General features: G+C 35.5%; 1 protein-coding gene across 3 annotated transcripts in view; it reads left to right on the forward strand.

Moving 5' to 3' along the window:
* The window catches only part of FIG4 (FIG4 phosphoinositide 5-phosphatase), a 74,428-nt gene that overhangs the window by 48,345 nt on the left and 3,758 nt on the right, over nucleotides 1-22,325 (forward strand). For 2 of the 3 annotated variants that reach the window (XM_030007377.2, XM_041127235.1), the window contains exons 20-22: nucleotides 2,736-2,931; nucleotides 6,616-6,698; nucleotides 11,079-11,168. In XM_030007377.2, the coding sequence (XP_029863237.1) occupies nucleotides 2,736-2,931; nucleotides 6,616-6,698; nucleotides 11,079-11,168 (369 nt within the window). The other variant, XM_041127232.1, reaches the window with a different exon arrangement.

A 22,325-nucleotide genomic window follows, 5' to 3' on the forward strand; every position in this document is an offset into this window, starting at 1 on the left:
GTGTAGCATATTCTCTATTACATGGGAAATGAAGAAAATCATTGGTGTTATAATGTAGAATTGTACACTTTGAAAATCCTATCTAATTTGAGATTTTTATTTGACACTAGGAATTCTTTATTCAGACTTGCTTAATCTTTTCTCTTCTCTTGTACTCCTCTAAGTGAAACCCATGAGAAAGTTTTATCAAGAATAAAGGTACAGAGGTTGTTAAAATTTGATCATCTCTTCATACTAATGGCAACTGTATTCTCTATTGGAGATGACAGGCTTACTTTATTGTTGTCTTTTAAAAAAAAATTTTTTAATAAATAGAACATATCCTGAAACAGCAATAAATGCCAATTTCAGCATAGTTTTTGATAAAAAATGTTATTAAAGTATTTATAGATAAAATTACATAAAACAATTCAGCAACAGTTATTGGGACAAATGAAATGACAAAAAAAAATGCTTTTAGATTATTTTATTTATTCCACTGTTGTGTTTGATCTGCTGTATCACACAAGGGCTATGGGGACTCTTCCTGAACCAATTCATTCTCTCTTTGATACCTCATATTAAGGAAACCTTTTGTCAGTAATGACTAAACCTGTGCTGTCACAACATTATAGTTGTTCTGAAAGCTTGCCGTACTGTTAAAAGCTACAAAGTTTGACTGTCTCGTAAATAACATCCATTGTGCCTTGACCATGAGGGACTCGCTATCAGTAACTATTGAGAGAAGACTATGCTTATCGCTAGTAGAAGCTGATTTCATGCTACTGATGTTCCCTGGGAATAAGCAGAAAGACTGTTCAACAGTTACACCTCTGCTAAGAATTGTGAGTTTATGGGTACTTTTGAGAATAAGCTTTATTCTTTCACTTCAGTATGATTTTATGTCAGATTTTGGACTAACTAATTTCTCTCCAGATATTCCATTAAATACTTGACCATTATACATTCTTCTCAGGCACTTTGCTGCAAGCTCTCCACTGTGATTTTTAGGGATTATTACGAGATAGAGAATCAGCTGGATCAAAGCCATGTTCCAGGACTCCCTGGGTATTGCTCGTAAGGCTTCCCATGCATTGGCTGTGTAGTGGGGTAAAAGGTGGCTTCAATCTTCCACCTTACCCATATTTAGCCCTTGGTAGAGGTGGTATTGCCTTGCATGTTCGTCATCATCTTTTAATCTACTATGACATTTCTGGAGGATTTGCTGATCTGTTTTCATTTGTAAGTGTCCCCTAGGACAATTAGATCTTGGCCGCCTTCTGAGTATGCGTTGGGAGTGTGGTTATCACCCTTATCAGTGTTTGGCTACTTGCTCCATTCTTCAGCTTTCAGAAAGGACTGCTTTTCTTGTGACCTTCACCTCGTTTAGAAAAGTAGGGAAGATAACCTTAATTTTCTCTAAAAAGAATGCAGTGTGTCATCATAACTTTCTGTAAATTTCAATCTAAGGAGATGACAGTTTCTGCTGAGTCAGAAATTAAACTTACGTGTGTTGGTTTTTTCCCCTAAGGCATTTATTCTAGCTGTAAGAATTCTTCTGATATATTAATGTCCTTGGAGGTGGGGTGTGCTCTCAGATCAAGAACCTTTGGGAGGACTCTCCTACTTGTTTATATGTGTTCCTAAAGCATGTAAAGTTTAGGTAATTGATTACAGGAATAAACTGCTGTATGAGTTTGACTGCAAAAGGCAGAACTCTTTGTGACAGTCATGGTGTGCTCCACTAGAGCTCAGGTGATACTGGTGACCTCCATGCCTTTGCTCATGAGAACACTAGAGCTGCAACTCAAAATAGCATTTGGACCAAACAGCATGCTGTTGTTCAAAGCCTCTTAGCATGCTGCTGTCTTCCTTTAGGGCCTTTCTTTACAGTAAGTCACACACAATGTTAGTGTATATATGGACAGTCACCTCAGCAAGGAGGAGATGTTGCTTCCCTGTTTCCAGAACTGATTTGTCTATAAACATATTCATTACCTGCCTTCCAGTCCCTCTTCCTCCAGAAAGGAAGATTCCTGAAAGATTGTAAGTGTCTGAGAGGGAAGTGCAACCACATACCCTTCTAGGGCCAGTAGGAAAGGATATAGAGGACATAAGGGTGGTGCAATTTCTGATGGGTAAACTAACGCATACCTTTCAGACCTTGTACAGTTAAACCTAGTATTAGCCTACTAAAATATAGATACTGTATCTTGAAGAATTCTTACAAATAAGGCACCTCTTTATACTGACTAGAATTTCTGAAGTGAGAAATACATGCCGCATAAAGAAATGTTGCTGATTAAAGAACTAAATTGAGGGGATGGGTATGCAAAAGGAAGGGGAAAAAGTGACAGTATGATTAAGATTTTTGGGCCCAAGATTAAGAAAGCTAGTGGAGTTGGTAATGTTGTTAATCAGAAAGTGAAACTTTTTCCTAGATCAAAACCAAAGATGTTGTTTCAATGAATTTTTATTCCTTTTTATTCATTCAGTCTGGGGGAGGGATTTAAGTAAAGAATCAGAGCATTGAAGAAAAGCTGTGACATAATCCTTTGATCTCTCTTTAAATGCTGTGCAATAAGAAGAGATTGAAGAAAAGTAAATCAATTGGGGGATTCAAAAGATGAGCACCAAGTTGCTCCAGAAGGTAGAACTCATTTCCCCCAGTAAGATTTTAACCAAAACTAGAAATTTTAAATACTTGTTGTTAATATTTAGCTGATTTCATAAATACACACTGCCTTTCATAATAGGAACAAAAGTAATAGAGAAGAAACGGTGCTACAGCGCAAAACAGCTGCTAGTGCTCCTCCACCCCCAAGTGAGGAAGCAGTGTCAAGTAGTTCTGAAGATGATTCTGGGACAGACAAAGAAGATGAAGGTGCTGTTTCTCAGCGTTCAACTCCAGTAAAAGTGACTGATACAGGAGACAATACAAAAATCACAGAGGTAAGAAATTATTGTGGCAGGCAAGAAGGCTAATCATGGACTTAAAATTCACATTTCCTTAAAAAAAAAAACAAAACAAAACAACAAGAAATGTGATAGAACAGACAGAAGTGTAAAGCACTGAGAAATTAAGTGAAAAAGGTCTCCAGTGTAATTTCTTTGTGTAGATATTAGCACAACTGCTTATAAAACTTCACTGTTATTCTTGTGTAATAGTGAAACACAGCAGAAAATAACATTTTTCAAAAAATGAAAATTGCTGTTAGAAAACTGTCATTTGAAAGGTACTCAGGCCAGGTGTAGTCCATTACATAAAACATAAAATATATCTATGTTAGTGTGTTAATTCAGAGCAGTACTGCACTTCTGATCGTTGTCCCTTACCATGCTCTGGCTCACATCATGAGGTGGTTTTGGAGCATGCAAACGGGATTCCTTTTTGCATGAAACTAAACTGGGAGATGCTTCTCCAGGAATGTACCTGATCTACCTACCTAATCAACATTTAGTCTGTGGGAGCTAATCTGGAGCAAACCCCCTGAAAGACATGTAGTATGGATCTGAGGTCCTGAGCACCACCCCTTTCAATTACAAATCTATTCCTTTTGAATAATGCTACTTGCTTGGGTGTATATAACTGTAAATTAATGATCAATCTGGCTAGATTTCAACCTAATTTATGTGAAGATTTTTAAATTGCTGTTTCACTGTTTCATAATTATATGGTCTGACATTTCAAAAAAAAAAAAAAAAAAAAAAGAAATTAACTCCAAAAATGTGCATGATAATATTGTCGCATTGGTCCTATGCTATTACTACTACTAAGGTTGAAGATAGTGGCAGGGTAATAGGGAAATCGTGTATGCCCAGTCATGTGAAGAGAATGTGTATTCTCAGTTGTGGGCTATCAATCTTTTTTTGCTAGCATAACTCCAATTCTGTTGGAATTCCTTGGGTGCTAATTTAATGAAAATATTAATTTGTATGAAGTATTATGGAAATACCTATTTTATTAATTTATGTAACGTTTCTTCAAGTTCTTTCTTGTAGATATCCATTTTGGGTACCACTGAAAATGTCTTAGCAAAAGGATATGTTAATGGAGACTATACAAACCTGGAAAATACTTACGTTGTCGTGGGGGTGGGGTGTGTGGGGAGGTAGGGTTTTTTGGTTGGGGGGGGTGGTGTTTTTTTTTTAAGGCATAGCTAATTTAAATGGCTATAGTGTTATGCTTTTACATGTTATCACATTTGAAGAAACTTCAGTATTTATGACCTTAGTCAGTATAAAATATAGTGCCTGATAGGCAACAGAGAATAAAACTGCCCTTTTTTCTGCTACAATTTAAATTTTCACTTCATGCAGTCTTTAGCCTAGGGTAGTGTGTTCTCAGATAATGGATTTTCAACCTTCTGTACAACATGGCCTGCTTCCTAACCTTAATGAAGTATTTTCAATAAAATAACTATGAATTCATGTGGTATTAATTTTGGACAATTTGGATTAATTGTTATGCCAATACAAGTGCATTTATTTCTGTTTATGCAAGGTATTTTAGCTGAAAATTTTCCATTATCTCTGAATATTAGAGTACCTGTTTTCCAGCAAGTCAGATTGTTTCCAGATGGTTTTTTTAACAGCAGAAATCCAACCTGAAATTTTATTCTTGATTTTTACCATTGCACAAGTAATCTCATGTCAATTTTTCTATCTGTGTATTGAACACACTTCAACACTCAGACCTTAGATAACTTTTTTTAGATTTTTAAGATGCTTAACTGAGATGCATGTAAACACAAAATATGATTTAAGATAGTATTGAAGTTTAATGGCTTACAATTGCGTGAGCTATTCTGATTCTTATAGTAACGCACATGAAGAAATATTTTCCATTTTATTAGCACCTTTTCATGCATTGAATTTTAGTCATCATTTGTGTTGTTAATTTGTGTCATTGCTTATTAAAATTGCAGTGCTGAAAAGGATTACCTATTCAGTTATGCTGAATTGCTATGTTAGCAAATAACTTGGGTTATTGTTAATGTCTGCCTGCCATTGTAAATTTTTTTATTCTCTTCAAAAGTACAAAGCTTTTCTTAGATACATTATTTCTGAGGGCACGATGTTTATGGAAACTTTCTGTTCAGAAAGCAAACATAAAAATTAGTAACCTTAAAGACTGTGTTAGACCTTAGATTTTAACATGTTCACCAGCTGATCTTTATTTAGCTTGTGAAATGTTCTTTTTCCATTACCAGGCTAAGCAGAGCATCAAATATAGGTTTTTCAAAAAATGTTTCAGAATTATTTTTCTGGCAATTACAATTATTTGTTTTGTCTACATATGTGGTTAAAAAGTTTAAAAAGAAGACCTGTAATGGAGGGTTTCAAAACTTGATGGCTAAATTGAATAATGTAACAAGAAACAAAACAACTTTAACTGGAAAAGGTGATAATCTATCTAGTTAATTAAATAAGCGTCTATTTTCTAGAACTGGTAAACCATAGAAATGTTTCAGATACGTTTGGTTTTTTTCCCCTCAAGTTAAGCTTAACTTTAAAAAGAAACTTCAATGAAGTTATAAGCCTAAGCTTACAAATATTCCATTTTCTGTCTCTGTTAGTTAAACTGACAACTTACTAGCACTCTAACCAGTGTCAGTCTGCACTTTACTGTTTTCTCATTTGTGAAAATGGGTTGCATCTAGTATTCTTGAACAATACTATAAGTTTGGGTGAAAAAATATAGTATGGGGTATTCTTGTGTGTAAAAGAGTTGATATTTGTAAGCTTATATTTTTAAGTGCATTCTTGAGTAAATATGGTTATTCCAGAATGATTGGATGTTTGGTCAGGGATTTGAATTTTGGTATTTTTTACATCAGCAACTGTAGAGTAGAGAAAAATTGTATTGTTACGGGCGGGGGCGGAGGGTGGGGGCTGGAACCAAACAGCTAGTTCCTTTCTATTCACATTTCATAGAAGTTAATGTTAAAATGCTTTTATACTTCTAGTCAGGACATATCTTTCAAAAGTTCTTCTTTGACTTTAGATCTTTTTGAACTGAAAGAAAACTATTTTTATAGTTGACTGACTTGCAGTCACATGTGTCTTGTCAGTAAACCCCCTCAGTTTAACACTGAACCATTAGACATAGTGAAGTATTGCATGTGCATTGGATCCTTGTTCTAGTTGACTGACATGATTGTGTAATGTATAAAACAAAAATAGTTTTGTTCAACCTGAAGTATGTAATTATTTCAGAATTGACAGCAGAAAATGTGAAGGCAAATGTGGGAGCATGTTCTGAACGAATATGATTTATTCTATATTAAGTTTCAACACAGAACGGAATTGAATACCTACATTGTAATATGTCCTATAAATACAATTTATTCTCTTAATGTGTTGTTTTATTTGATGTTATCTTTCAAGAATCCCTTCTTTTACTTGTTGAACAAATGTCTTGAATAATATTTTTGATAAATTTTTATTTAAATAAAACAAAACAAACCAAACATGCACAAGCTAAGATTACTATGTATATGAGAAACTTGTTTGGTTTTGCCTGCACTTCTGAATTTATTTTCAGGTTTAGAAAGAATTCCTTGCTTGAAAGCATACTTTTCTTTGGATGTTGTTATGGTATCCTCAGTCTGAATCTTTCTTCTTATGTTCCAGAATGTAGTGCAATCAACAAAAGATGTGTATGGACTCAATCTTTCAGATGTTCCTTCAGAAGATGATCTCACAATATATGCTAGGTGAGATAGACTTCCAGTGGTAATCAGTAAAAGATAATTGGAGCTAGTTAAATACAGCTCATCAAAGTGCTACCTTTGATTGAACTTATTTAAATTATAAATTTTAGAGATATTTGGCTATATATGCTGTTCTGTTTTTAAAATCAACTGTTTTCAGGTGTCTCTGTCAACTCTGGTTTTGGTGGAAGTTACGCAGATGTCTTTGAAGGCAAAATTTGGAACTTAAAATCGAATGAAAGATGCTTCAGTAGAAATACTTGTCACTTAATATAGTCCTAGAAATTAATAAGCAAGTTCCATATTAGGAGTGGTTCCATGGTTCTAAGCTACATAGTCTATGATTTTTGCATTTTTCAAATGTTGAATTACACTAATTCAAATTAGTCATAAGTGAAATAGCCTCTTCTATAAAAATGCATACAAAACAACAGAAGTTGTCTTTTTTAAACGTTATGTGTTATTCGTAGAGATAAGTGTTACCTGTTACCTTTTACTCAAATTTAAATAGTTGTGTGACTTTTGTTGTTCAAGGAAAATTGCTTTTCTGAATAATATTCAGCCTTTTTCTTGAAACATTTTGGCCTTTTGAGCTTGAAATAAACAACTGTAGATTTTATAGGGAGACCTTAAGACCATTACTAAATCTGGTATAGACTATGAGGAGAAGAGTTGAGAAAAGTGGCCAGAATAACTCACACTGTAGAAGTATGGATAGCTAAGTGACTTTGAGTACTGTAAGTTTCAGGAGAGGGAGAAGTCAGTTTGGCCGTTGCCATTATTGGAGTTTCATGAAATAACGACATGCAAATAAACATGGTTTGAGGGTTTACGCGTGTGTATGTATATGCACAGCACCAAGCGTAGTGTGTATAATAATGTGCTCTTGCACACTGCGTTTTGAACAGCATCATACTGCCACTTGTTCTTAATAAATGGTTTTGTGAATTCAAACCATACGTACAGGAAATGAGTAAGAAACAGCATAGTGCAAGACAAAATACAGCTCCTTGGGTGGTCCAGCAAGTTCCCACTCAGTTCCTGCACTTTGAGGTAAACTGCTACAACGTGAGGCAGCATGCTGCACAGCACCTGCAGGCTCTCCTCAGGAGCTAGGAGCTGCTGGCTTACTGTGAGCAGTTGGAGGTGGGAGTTGGTGAGAAAGCATCAAGGTATCACCTTCCAGCTCCAACTACTTGAAAACTTCTGCTTTTATTCAAGGGTAACTTGGACTTTTATCCTCTACAAAACAGTTGTCACCACTCCTGCAGGAGCCATGAACTGTCAGCTCCCCAAGAGCAATCAGCAAATTAATGGTGTGCTTCTCCAACAAAAGGCAGTGACTCCCATTGTATCAGGAATGCTGTTTCTGAATTGCCATAACCCCATATAGAGCGCTGGCTATGTGTTGCCATTGTTAAAAAATATGTACTTACGCTATTGTTCTCAAATTCTCTCCTCAATATCACAAAATAACACTGAAGCCGAAAAGAAACTGGTTCAAATCTTCCTTTTTTCTTAAATTGGAAATTAATTTGAACCTTTTGAATTTTTTTTTAATTCAGACCAAAACTAAGCTAGAATAATTTCAGTTATAAATGAACTAGAACTGAACCGAAAAGTTACTTATTCAGTTCCCTGGTGGAGGAGATTCTTTCCTCAACTGCAATATTTTTCCTTGAAAACTAGTCAGAATCATGGGAATTTAGTACTGGAGATCAGTTGGAGAAATTTAGATCCAAATTGAAGACCCTCTTAGTTCCTAAAGGCTTATGCAGTTGCCAAGAGAGTGATTGCTTATGCAAGACACCAGGAGTGCAAGTCAATTACATTTGCTTAATAAACCACTGTTTCAAACACCTGCTTAGAATGTAGAATTAATGGAGTTTGAGAAAAGGGATGTAAGAAAACTACCTGTTGTCTCAGAAAAACACTGTGTGTATATTGAAGTGAGTACTTGGGAGGCATACATTGAAATGGGCTTGTGTGTGTTTGTTTTTATTTTCTAATGTGTAATAGCACTGATTACGTTGTTATATTTGAAACCTTTTCAATTTGTGAGAGAAGTTTTAATTCACTGTATCTTCTCATTTGGTGATATGTGATGATTAATCCTGACTCAGTTCATTAATGCTCTCAAAACATTATTTTTACTTAAAAGTCTTTTTCTGTTAATTTTTTTTTAAGGGTAGCTACTTCTCTTGCACTCTTTAGTTCTTTGCAAATTCCCATTTCTACCTATTTCCTACATGTGGAGTAATTTGAAGATAGTACACTTGAATAGGGTTGAGGAGGATGTTTCTCAGTATCTCTGAAATTTTTAACTTCACCTATGCCTCTAACTTTGGTTCTTTATTTTAATCACTAGAAAATGGATGCCAATTTGACAATTACCCTTTGGTATACTGGGTAGTTACTGTTGCTCTGCAAATGGCCCAGTACAAGCTGGTGTCTACTACGAGTCACTTTGTGCAGATGAACAGCTCTGTGATAACATCCAGAATTGCAGCTACTTCCCGTTTTATCATTCTTCAGGCTGGACTAACATTCAGCCTATTGTTACAGAAGTACTGTAAACTCCAGGGGGGCTTTGAAGCTCCCTATTCATATCTTTTCAAGACAAAAAAAGTTTGCATGTATTTCATTTCCCTCAAGCAATGCAGGTTTTAAAAACAGAACAATTACAAATTCCTTACCTCTTAGGTAACAAGGCACAGTGCTATTTATAGTCTGATGTGCTGATTTATGTGGAAAGTATAGATTTTCCTGACATCCTTTATTACAATGTACATCATTTGAGAATAGCAGCAATTTATTTCACAGTATGATTATAGTTCTCACTTTGCGTCTTTTTTTATTTTTCGTAATAAGGGAAATGGAGATGCAAGTTCCTGACTCTACTTGACATCATTGGACATGTTACGTATTTTTTTCTTCATTAGCATCAGGGATTCACAGATTTAAAGTACCTCAGGTTAAGTTACTTTTACGTCAACTGTTCTATATTAAGTATATATGCAAATACAAATTAAAAGTAATTTGAGTCTGTCCAGCCCATTTTCACTGATGGCTGACATCTTTTGTGTTAATTCTCATCAAAATAGAGATCACAGAACCACAGATTGGTTGAGGTTGGAAGGGACACGGGGTCCCTCAATTTGAGGATGTATATTGCACACCAGCTGTGCATCTTACTGATGTCTGATAACTTGCTTGTGTTAATTTAGGCCTTGTTTGTTTCAGAATATTGGATCATTTGAAGCAATTAATAAAAATATTTGCACCTTTATTTTGCTTATATTTGGTTTTTTAAGCTTGTTTCAACAGCAAGCTCCTGCACTAGAGGATGTTAATTGTCTTTATTTCCACTTAAAATTCTCTTATTTAGAAATGTAACTACTTATTCTTTCAACAGCCAAAGTCATGTCTCATGTTTCTGAGGCTTTTGTTTGTACAGTATAGAATCTGAATGGAGCAGAAAGAAAAATCACAATAAGTTGTTTTAGGGAATGTATTGTTCCTTTATCTTCTGTACATGCTTCCATGCAATTCCTTTTGCACTGTTAATTGTCCTCTGTTAAAATGCAGTAAAGATTTCTGAAATAGACCAATAAGTCTATTTTTAAGCTAAGTGTTTTTAACTATTAAAAAAAAGCCACTGTGTCAGAAAATTAAAAACATCACAACTAACATTTACTTCTGTTTTCAGTAGCACAGATGTGTTGGAGAGTGAACAAATTGAGTTCAAGTGTGAGATAACTACATATCCTTGAAACCCTCTGACTTTTCCTCTTAGACTGAGTGAATAAGATTAGGATTAACTAATTTTTTTTTTTTTTTCAATTTTGCTCCAATTCATTGCAAAGAAAAAAGCTGTAACAGTATGTTGCATCTTAATGTCTTTCAGCAGCCCAACAGATGCTTGGAAATAAGCGTGCTGGGCTGACAGTGTTTCAGCTGAATAAACTAGGTTGAATTTGGCTGAGGGCTGACTTAAACCTAAAACTTGAGAGACTTTCTATTTCTTCTGTTGACTTTTCCCATAGGCTATTCATCTGACTGATTGCTTTGAAAAAGACAGGAAGTTAACTGTAGCAGGCTGCCTATTTCATAGGGTAGAGAAAGTTTCTATTCCATGACCTAGGTGACACCAATTAGTAGGCAAATCATTTTCAAGCTAAAATAAGCTGCTGAGTTCTCATATGCACCCCCTGCAAAGTTTTAAAAATCTCTCTTGTTTACCAGAGAGGTAGTTCATGATCAGTAACTTATGTAACATGACTTAGACTCATTTTTTGGTGTCAATTTCTTTCATTTGCTGAATTTGGGGGGATTGTTCTTTTATTTTCTTTGATTTATTCTCCTATCTACTGCTTTTCCCAGGTTTGTTCAGCTGGGACAGAGTCAGCATAAACAAGACAAGAGCAGCCAGCAATTTTGCTCAAAACACCACTTGGATAGGGTTATAAATTTGTAAGTACTCTTTTTCTTTTTCCCTTTAGCCTATTTCTTTCTGCTTTTGTCATTAGACCTGAAAGTCTTCAGGTAAATTTGATGTTAAATTGTTTGAGAGTCATACTTCGGTTGCTTTTACTGCATAGGGGGTTTCAATGCATAGTATGAAGAATTAGGTTCCTACTTCTCCCTTGTAATTTAAAAAAAAAAGTGCATTGTGTTTTGTCGTTTGTTTTTTGGTTGGGTTTTTTTGTTGGTGGTGGTTTTGGGGTTTTTTGTAATTTTTTTGTAGTGCCAAGGTTTTTGTATTCAAAATTCTTAGCAGTCATGAGTTATCACAACACAAAGTGCTGAAGCTACTGAGTTTAAAAGGCAATTTCTTCTTGCTGTGATAGCTTTTGAAAGAGATAGTTTGAAGGGATTGGCAGACCTGCTTATTCATCGTTAAAAAAACATTCAAAGTTGCAACTCAGTCTTTAGTGTGCAGTTATCTGAAATTATTTCTTCCAAGAAGGCTATGAGTGCCCTGTGTTTGTTTTAGTGGACATTTGAGGAGTCTTGAGGGGTCAAATGGGATATTTTTATATTTTTATTTTTCTGGTGAGTGGCCAGGTGCTGGAGAGAGTACTCCAGTAGTCAGATGTTAATTTCTCTCCTTTCCCAAGTGTAATTTCCATGTGTTTCCAAATAGTGGAAGTGTAAAAGTCATAGAGCACACAAATCTGTGCCTCCTGTCACTCCTCTTCTGGAAGTCATGTAGATCATCTTTCTCTGCCAGTTCTACCAAATGTTCTTGTCTGTTCCGATCTGACAGGAAACACGGTATCTTATAGTTGGTAATTTTTTTTTTTCCTGAAAGTATATCTTTATACAGCTTAAATTTTTTTTTCAGCTTTTGTTCTGCAGCTTTTTTTAAAAACACTTAAATACTGTTTGGACAGTGTCAGATTGTTCTTTCAAGAAAAGTCATAAATGTAGCCATTCTTCAAAGGCATGTTGTTCAATTCTGAAACAAGGAAGCTTTCTCTTGCTGAGTTTGAATTGCTGCTCTGAATCAGGAATTTCCTTGGAGAATACTAACTTTTTAGAGATAAAATAGCATGAACATACTATACTCAAGATTAGGTCGAGAGAGAGTGTTTTCAGTAATAGCAGCTGAGGCACATCTTGCACTTGTTGGACTGTATACTGCCTTGTTTCTCAAGGAGTACTTGAAGAAATTGAAAAATTATGCTAACTTGTATTAATTTGATGTTAGGTGCATTTTAAATTGAAAAAAATCCGGCAAATTTGATTCTCTAGTTGTTCCTTCTAGATACAAATGCAATTAAACCTCAGTCCTTTTCATAGTAAAATGAAGTATTCAATCTAAAGCTTTGGTTTCTCATCAGCAGTGAGATATAATTTACGCTTAGGTTAGTTGCTGTCATTTCCGCACTTTTCAAGAAAATCTTTTTCTTAGATCCTTTTTTGATCTTAAGGAAAAAAAAAAAAAAAACCACACCTCACAACCTTAAACTTTGTGGCCATTTTTATCAAATACATAAAGCGAATACAAAAAGAAATATTTCTTATTTTTACAATGTCATTTAGTGATATTTATGTACTCGAATATGCATTGGAGAAATACTGAAGAGAAGCTTCTGGCTTAAATTTAGAAACTGCAAGTATAGATTAGGAACAAAAAATGGGTACTTGAACAGGGACTACAGTGATGCAGTGAGATAATACTGAAGAGGAGTGGAGAATGTGGAAGGATATTGAAGTTCCTGGTTTTGTTCATAGAAATTCCATGAAGGAAAAAAGGGTAGAATTTTAGAGCTAAACAGAGCTGGACTGCTTTTAGCACAATCTATTATCATGTATGCAAAGGGAGACTTTGAGTACTGTAGTATAATTACTGTTGGCTGACACAGTGCACCTGTTCCTAGTTCCATAGTACTCATTGTGGTGTGGTGTAAATAATACTGTAGAAAAATATCCTCTCAATCGCTTCCCAAATGCACTTCTTGCATCTAGGAGTATGAGAAATTTGATTCCCTCCCGAACAGGGAATTGAGTGTTTTGATTCACTGCAGCACTTCTGGAGAAGAGTACTGTGCCTGTGCCTGTTGTGGCCTATGCAATATAGCAACAATGCTTGTGCACCAACTTTAATTCATCCATAGGTATCTACTCTCCTGTTTGGTTTTGTGGGGCACTGATGATGCTCAAGCAGGAGAACACTTCAGTGAGTGATATCTGCAGCATGGTCCAGGGCTATGTTCTCCTTAAATATTTTAAAAACATACGCTGCCTTTAGAGATATATCATATAGTCCATGTTTTCAAAAGTTACCTTGATGTTAAATGTGTAATTTTTTTTTTTTCAAATCAAGACTACCTAGGTTCTGCTTGTCATCCAAGTATTGATCAAACAACTCAAACTGAGTAGCAACTATCTACAAGTTAGCAGCTAACTATGTACAAGTAGTATATGAGCTTTTTTACTGTTGTTTTCTGTGTATATGCACATTATATACATTATTTTCTCACCAAGATAAAAGTAATCAAGCAAATTTCAGTGAACAATGGAGCACTCTATATTTACCATTTTTGTTAATTAAATGCTCTACTGGAGTATTTTTAATCCATAGTACCACTTTAAAATATAAAAGTAAAAAGAGCAGTACATTTTCTAATTTTACTGAAGTGTTTTACAACCCTAGTTACTTTTGAAAGCTGTTGCCTCAGTTTAGAGCAATTCTCTTGTTCATTCAGTACTTCCATATGACTTTGTTAGTATAAGGTCTATTTCTTGGAGGATTAGATTAAAAATAGCTTTATATTTGTAAACCTGGCATTATCATTGCTTTGTAACTGTACTAAAGAAAAGGTTGGTATTGAACTTTTCTCTTTCTGTGTATTCACATCTAGGAGTTCTTGGGGGGGTTCCTTATATTGAAAGGCAGAAGTAAATGAATAAAGGATGTTTAGATTGTGAAGTATATTTATTTTTTACGTTAAACCCATGCAAAATATCTAAATAGTTTCTTGAGACTGCTGTAGAAACATTGAATCAAAAGGTGTTCATAATTAGTCAACAAGCGACTTTGGAAATTACAAGTTATCTTGGATTCTCAAGTGTGTTGATAGTTTCACAGTACAGTGCTTTTTTTTGCATTCTCTCTACTTCAAATATGCACCCCAGTATGTTGCTTCACATCAGAAATTGAGACAAACTTCAATAAAAGCATTTATTCACAAAACAGGGAATTGTTATGAATATTCATGGAAATTGTAGGTCAAGAAATTGTTTATATTGTCATCTGTTTACACTAAGCTTAAATCACAAAGGTCTCTTATCTAGTTGTTGTCTTCTGATAAGGTGGCAGTCCAGGTTTCCTTTTTTTTTAAAAAAAAAAAAAAAAAAAAAATTCTGCACTTCAGTAAAGCACCTTCTTGCTAGACAACCCTTCGTCAGAGCAGCATCTAGTCGTCAGCAAATTTTTTATCCTTAGTGTCCCCTTTGAAATCTCCCAGAGGGTCTGAATAGACACTGTATTTTTACCTACAACTCATTTTATTTCTTCCTTTTCTTGGAAACAGGATACCTATGCCTCTTAATTAAAATAAGCATGGCTTCAACTCCTTGGAGATGTAAATATCTGTGTTAAATTGGAAGTCATCTACCTTACTTCTCTCCTTAACTAAAAAGTCTTTGCTTCTATGATGGGTGAAATTCTTTCCTGTTTGGTGATTATTTGGATTCATTTTACTTTGAGATGTCCTGATCTCATATTCTTTACAGCTGTATACTAAGAAGCATATATGATCTAAACCTCTGTATACTTCTAAATAAAAGAAAAAGTATGTAGCTCGCTATTAGCTCTTGATTCAGAACAGAGATGAGGATAGTTAGCCACTTTGGGTTAACTGATCCAACACAGATGTGTTACAATAACTTTAATTTCTCTTTTTGACTCACGTATATCCACTGTTCTGGTATTCTAAAAATAGCTTTAAGGATTAGTCTTCCTCACTTAATTTGAATCTTTGCTCTTTCTGACTCTCAGTATTTTAAGCAAAGCACTTCTGTGATTCTCTGGCATTTATTGCCCGTGTGGGTTCTCTTGAGATTTACTGGTCAGGCTGTTTATAAACTACCCGGATTTTGTCTTCTCTCTGAAGGTGAAAGATGGCCCCTTCATTGGGATTCTGAATGGCTTTAGTGCTGTCTGTGTGCTTGTCTCTTGCAAAATGGCTTGACTAAGCTGCCTGTTACTGAGAGTATGTTCATTTTATATTCTGGGCCAGTGGTTTTAAAGTCACTGTGGGCACTTTCCCTGAAAGTACTTGGTACTTCATGTTAGCTAGAAAAGACAAAAGAGTGTCAGGAACGAACACCACATAAAAGGAATCATTTTGTCATTTTGGGCTTGAATGCTCTGTTCGTTTTTAGTCACACATCTCAAAAAGAATACTACTGGGAAGGGTCTGGGGAAAAGCAATAGTATGTATGATCAGAGCTGTAGGACTCTCCTGAAGAGAGCTGGCTGGGGACTGAAGGAAATAAGTAAGTCCATGTTGTGATGGTTTATGAAATGCTCTACTGAAGTTTGGCAGGTGAAATGGTTTGGTATTATGATTTAAGTCACAGCATGACTAGATTTGATGGGAGAAGTTAACGAAATAGCTGAACCAATTCTAACAGCTCATTGCCACCAAAAGGGGGGGGGGGGGGGTCCTGCTCTTTCCCTCCTTCCTTATCATGTACTTTTTCAGTTACTTGTGCAAGCTCTGCTACTTATTACAGTGCTCCATAAATCAGTTCAGCTCATCAGTCTGCAGCAAACTAATTCAGCAAAAAAAGCAAATAGTATCCTGGTAGATTAATGTGATTATTTAGACCAGTGAAGATCCCAGTTATCACTAGGGCCAGTACAGACGAGCCAGAGCCACCAGGTCAAACGCAGCAGAGCTTTCTTATGTGGCTGGTGGCAATTTGTTAGATTGGCTCAGTCATCTTGTATAACACCCTTATGCCAGATCAGGGAGCAGAGCGTGAACTTTTTCCAGGGATCTGGGGAAAATGGTTTTAACTCCTTGTGATTCAGATCCCCATGTATACAGGAAGAACTATCTTTTTCCCATTCATCTGTTCTGTCAATATTGAGCTCTGAGCTTTTCACATGAAAAAGCTCACGTGCCTAGCATTTTTGGTAGAGTTGTCAAATGAGATGCTGAATATTATTTTAACAATAAAACTGTTAGCATTTACCTGCCTCATACTGATTTAGATCATAATTTTCATTTATAGATGTCTGTTTCAAACTAAAAAAAATAATAAATATGTTTTTAGTACCCAAAGTACACTTGATCTCTAGGTCCTCTATATTTCCTCCCTCTCTACACTGAATCCCGAATAAAAAAATCTACAGGTCAAATCTCATACCATCCATTGATGTAAAAAAAAAAAAAAGGCTGCGATAGTGGCATGCATACCTTCAGAATGATACATGAATTATGATGAAATTTAGCCATCATTCTTCAAAACCCAAGGGCTTTTTTTAACCTGAAAAAATACTTTGAGCTATAAAACAATAGTTCAGTACAATTCTGACTTGACGGGGACCTTGTTACTGCACCACACATAAAAATTTAGTTTTTCTGTGTCCTGCTGTTGGCCTGGTTTAGCATTTCTGTATGTCGTGTGTTAAAAAGATAATGCAGTAGCCTTACAAGACTAGAAAAAGAAACATTTTGAGTTTTATAACTGGTCTTAGATTCTTTTTTTTTTATGTGTCAAAATACGTTCTGTTATTAAATTTGCCTCTTTGCAAATTTTAAATGAAGAACTATTGTATCTTTTAGTACAGTGTTCACTGTTAAACTGCTTCAGAAGTTCTGTCTTGAAGCTTGGGGTTTTTAATTTTCTTTTGGGGTTAGTGGGCTGGTGTTTCTCACTTTTGGCTATGAAGTCTCATTGTGATCTTCATGTCAGCAGCATTGAAATTATATCCGCTAAAAATGTGACTGTAACAAATTCCTGTGAAATATGACAGTAAATCTAGTTATTTCTACATTGTCTATTACGGTTTTGTTGAATTTGGAATTTTGTAGTATTAACAGTCTCTAGCAAAAAACAGAAAGTACTAAACTATATGCCACCTTAGCCCATCTACTTTTAGACTTTTAAATGAAAATTCTCAGGACCCTTCTTCAGTCTGTCCCTGTCTTGTCTGTGAATTGATAAATTTCTATTCATCAATTTAAGAGACGTGTCTTCCTCAAATAATCCTATCTGAAAAAGTTAAGTCTAAGCTTTTCCTTTCCAAAAAGAAACACAATATTCCTCCTCTTTTTTTTTTTTTTCGGAGTTCTTTTGATACTTGTTTTGTTTTGTTGTGTACTACCCCTAGGTTCCTTTGTGTGTTCAGTCTTTAAATTTTGAATTAGTTTGTGGTCAGCATAAATCATCCCTACTTAAAAGATTTATCTTTCCTCAGAGATCACCTTTCTGTATCAGGTGTTCTGACCTTCTCTCATATTCCTTCTGTCTGTAGAGAAGCTGCTTCTAGTTTGGATTGTAAAATGCTCATTTAGATGTGTATCTGTGTAAAGACAGTCTCTTCTTTCTCTAACCTTTGAAATTGTACATGCAGTTGGAGTTTCAGGTGATTGTTGTGGGACCTGGATGCAGTCCAGGTTTTGCTGCTGGTTGGTTTGCTTAAGGCACAAGTTGCAGTACTGTTGGACAGAGAAGGTTTCCCGTTTTTCAGTCCTCTCCGCTCACAGAGAACGTGACTGAAACTTTGTAATACGGAGGTGTTGGTGCCTAAGGAAGGAAAATTCTGTTGAAGGCTTTTTCAAGAGCACAGCAAGCAATTTAAAGGATACAATTGGGGGGGGGGGAGAACCCAAACAAACTCTGGATTTGCCAGAGTTTTGTAGGTCAGATATATTTGCTTAGGATTCAAACAAGGCAACAGAGTACATTTTGTCTCCTTTAGATATCCTTCAGAGACTTGAGGAGAACTAATCAATGTTGAAACAAATGTGGTGGCTTTCTGGTGACTGCTATATTTCTGAGAGCTAAGCACATCACCGTGCACTTTTCCTTCAAAGTATGGAACATCCTCATTGTAACTGAAGATTTTAGCTGTGTCTTCTTTTACTGTAGAGATGATGCTACTCTTGGTGAAACCATAACACCATGAAGCCTGCTCATGAGTGGGGTGAAAATAATTGCACTTTGCATGTGAAGGCTGCTGTCCTTAATGATATGGTGTTTATGTTACTATCTATGTAATTTTCTTTGGGAGGCCATAGAGGTACAGGTCTCTAGGGAGATCTGATAGCCAAGTCATAAATAGTGTGCTCTCTTTCATGACTCTATTGTGAGATATTAAACTTATTAAGTAGATTAGATTTTTACATGAATAGTGTTAGAGAAATGACTTTAATTAAATGACTGGGTAATACAAGCACTCTACAAATAGTTACAGCTTAATACAGGGTTATTAATCAAAACTGGCATGCATGAACATGTGGTTCTTTCAATATATTTTTATCATGGTGAAGCAAGTAGGTGGAAAATTGAGATTTAGTTGCTAAATACTCAAAATGAAATACACTTTGCTGTCCAGCTTCCATTGTGCCTACGGAAATTACTTTTGACTTATTAGTGCTTCAGAAATGTCATGTCTTAGAAACAAATCAAGAAATAGAGAAGGCATCAAATTAGTGTTATGGCTTTGTTTTGTTCTTTTAGTTAATTGTTCACTTGCTACTGGACTAGACAGGCTAGGTACATTTGAGTAAGTGACATCTTTTGCTGTTAGATAGTGACAGTGGTAATTTAGTACAGTGTGCTAGTGTCAAACACCATTGCTAGTCTCGGCTCGAATGCTTTAAACTAGATAAATAAGTATCTGCAGAAGCTATGGGTGCTTTGAAAAGCAATCTACTTTTAAAGCATCTAGATATGAAGTTAGATAGACTAATGTTCGGTACCAGTTCTGAAAACACCCACCTTAATGTTTTGTAATAAACTAGAAGAAGTGATAATGAGAAGAAACTATCACTCTGTTGGGGAAAAAAATAGAAAGAAAAGGTTAAGTATGATAGAATTTTCAAAGTATTATTCATACAGTTTACCAACAGAAAGTAAAATAAAATGCTGATTTAGTGAAAGCATAATAGCAGAGGTTGGACTCTTCAGAAGAGCTTCAATGCTTTTGAAATGAGTTTTGTGTTGTTTAAGAAAAGCATAAAAATGCAAGCATTTTGGAAAATTTATCCTGATCATCAGACAGGTAACTTGCTCACATTTTTAGTATTTGTTTACATTCCACTGTAGTGCCACAGAATGCTAAGACTAAGAAGCCTAAACAGGAATTGTAATACAGTCTAAAATAAGGAAAAATAAAAATATATTCTATGCAGTAAGGCTTCACTTCTTGCAAACTCTTTAGCTTTGCTTTTTTCTCCAATTCTAGAATAGCCAAATGTTTCTGTGACATAACCTAGCAAATTCTGTCTACATCCTGGTAAAATGTAACTTGGTTTTAAGTATGCAACCAGTGTGTAACCAGTGATTTTATTGTCTCAAATTCAATAGTATACCTGTATAAGTAGTTCCATCATTGCAGTGTAAGTATAATCAACTTGAATGTATTGCTGTGTAAAATGGAAAAATACAAATTGAAATATTAAATTGAAAAATATGACTTTAATATGGAAACCTTTTTATGTTATATACCGTATTCCACTTGTAGTGGAATATTAGGCATACTATACTGCATGACACATTGCGGTCATTTTATAAGACTAACGAACCATCATGTGATGAAACATCCGAAATCCAACATATTTTAATAAAATAAAAAGCTAAAAAGAGAGTAAGTTTTTTGGCAGTTTTAATAGAGATCATGGTTTAGAAAGAGTGTCAAACATTAGTTTGTGCTTATAATGCAACTAGAAGATTATTACTGCATTTCATTTATAGAAGAGCTCTGCCATTGTTCAAGTGTTCCAGTTCTCCCCTGTTTTTTCCCTTTAAAAGCAGATACTATTCACATAAAAATAACTTCCTGTCTCTTGACATCAGCAGGATGTCAAGAGCACCCAGATAGTGAGTCATGACTGTGGCTTCTGTGGAGTATGGCAACGATGCAAATATCTGAATCTTCATTGCATTTGGGCTGGTCAATGTTCACTTTTGGAAATAGTGAGCTTTGACAGTAAGTTGCTGCTGTAATTTCTTACCTGAAGTTTTGAGCCCAAAAATATGTGCATACGCTAATACAATGTTTAACAATAGCATTCTGACTTTTTCAGCCACTGGCACTGTCTACTATTCCAATATGCTATTATGGAAAGTATTTAGAAAATTTGTCTTCAGTAGCTAAAATAGTAGATGACAAATGAAAAGCTAGTGAAAAAAATCTCACGTATTAAACGCAATTTTGGTCCTCGCTGCATTATCAAAGAGAATGGAGTAGACCTTGGAACTCTGCATTAATGGCAAGGTGAAGAGGTTGATCAGAAAATAACTAGTGTATGAGGAGAGATGAAATACACTTGGTTGTCTGATAGTGATGTAGAGGAGGCAAACAGAGAATGACTGTTCACCATTTCTCCCAATGTAAGAATTACGAGCAACCAAGGCCTATGATAACAAATGAAAGGAGTGTCACATCAGACACAATTAAGTAATGGAACTTACTCCCACAGGATTCTGTAAGTCTCAGAGATATTAGAAAAACTAGTGAAGACCTATGGAAATCAGTTTTCATGAAACAGTAGTCCAGTTTCAAATTCTGCTTCAGGTAGATCCTAAATCCTGGTTGCTGAAATCTGGGAGGATATACTGGAGAAGGGATTGTTCAGTACCTGTTCTGTTTTAATAATCTGCCCTCAAACATTGCTGCTAGTTACTCCATGAGACAGGCTACTGGGCCCCATGATATTTTGGGTCCACCTCTAGGTAATGATCTGATGTAGGAAAGTGTTCAGTGTATGTGGTGGTAGGAAAGTGAGTCTTTCAGAATTGAAATCTTTGTGTTGTACTGAATACCTGGGCAGCTTTGTTTATTATATAGAGTATTTATAAAGCAGCAGCAGTATTTTAATAGCTATCTAGAAACTAAATCGTCTTCTCCAGCTGAAATATGGGCTAAAAATTTATTAAACTGATGATTTAGAGAACTCTAAAACACGTATGTCGTTTTTTCATAACTGAGAAATTTTTTTTTCTCCTATTTAGCATTTATAGGTGCATTGCATCCACTGTTCTAGGTAATCATAGTTCTGTCAGGTTTTTTTTCTTGAAGTTAATTTCAAACTTTGATTTCCTCTAAATCAAATAGTATTGACAGAAGGAAAAGTTATGCATAGGTTACCTTCAGATGGCAAGTATTAGTCATTGAATGTTCTGTTGTGGAATCGAAACTGATCTGCTATCACACAGGTAAAACATCTGTACTATTCAACACTGGGAGTGTTTTATAAGTTACTAAAACATTGCTGGGAAATGTACATGGTGTATTAATGAATGAAGCTTTCACAATAGCTGAAGTGCTTCAAAATGACAATTACTTACTACAAAGATACTTTTAGTGTTTATTCATTTATTATGTATTGAGTATAAATAGTTTTGTTGCTATCGTGCAGTTGGTTGTGGAGAACACTTGCTAGTGAAGAGTTTGGCTTAGAACCATAGAATATTAAAAACTGGAAAGGACCCTGGAAGTCGTGTGATCCAGTCCCCTGCTCAGAGGAGGACCAGATTTGATGAGGTTGCTCAGGGCTACATACACTTGACTGTCGAATATCCTTAGGGAGGATGGTTCCACAGCCTCTCTGAGCAACAGCAGTGATTGACAACCCTCACAGTGGAAAATTCCCTTGTATCTAATCAGAATATGCCATGTTGCAATTTGCATTCCCTTTTTGAAATTTGTCTTTTTATCACACACTCCCAGAAGAGTCTGGCTCCACACAGACACCCTTCCATTAGGTAGTTGCAGATAGCAATAAGGTCCCCTTTAGCTTCTCTTCTCTGGGCTGCACAAACCCAGCGCTTGCAGTCTCTATTTGTATGCCATGTGCTCCAGCTCTCTAATCATCTTGGTGACCTTCGCTGGACTCGTACAAGTATTTTATTGTCTGTCTTGTACTGGAGAGCCCAGAA

Source organism: Aquila chrysaetos, chromosome 2 (assembly GCF_900496995.4).
Source record: "Aquila chrysaetos chrysaetos chromosome 2, bAquChr1.4, whole genome shotgun sequence".
NCBI classification, from domain to species: domain Eukaryota; kingdom Metazoa; phylum Chordata; class Aves; order Accipitriformes; family Accipitridae; genus Aquila; species Aquila chrysaetos.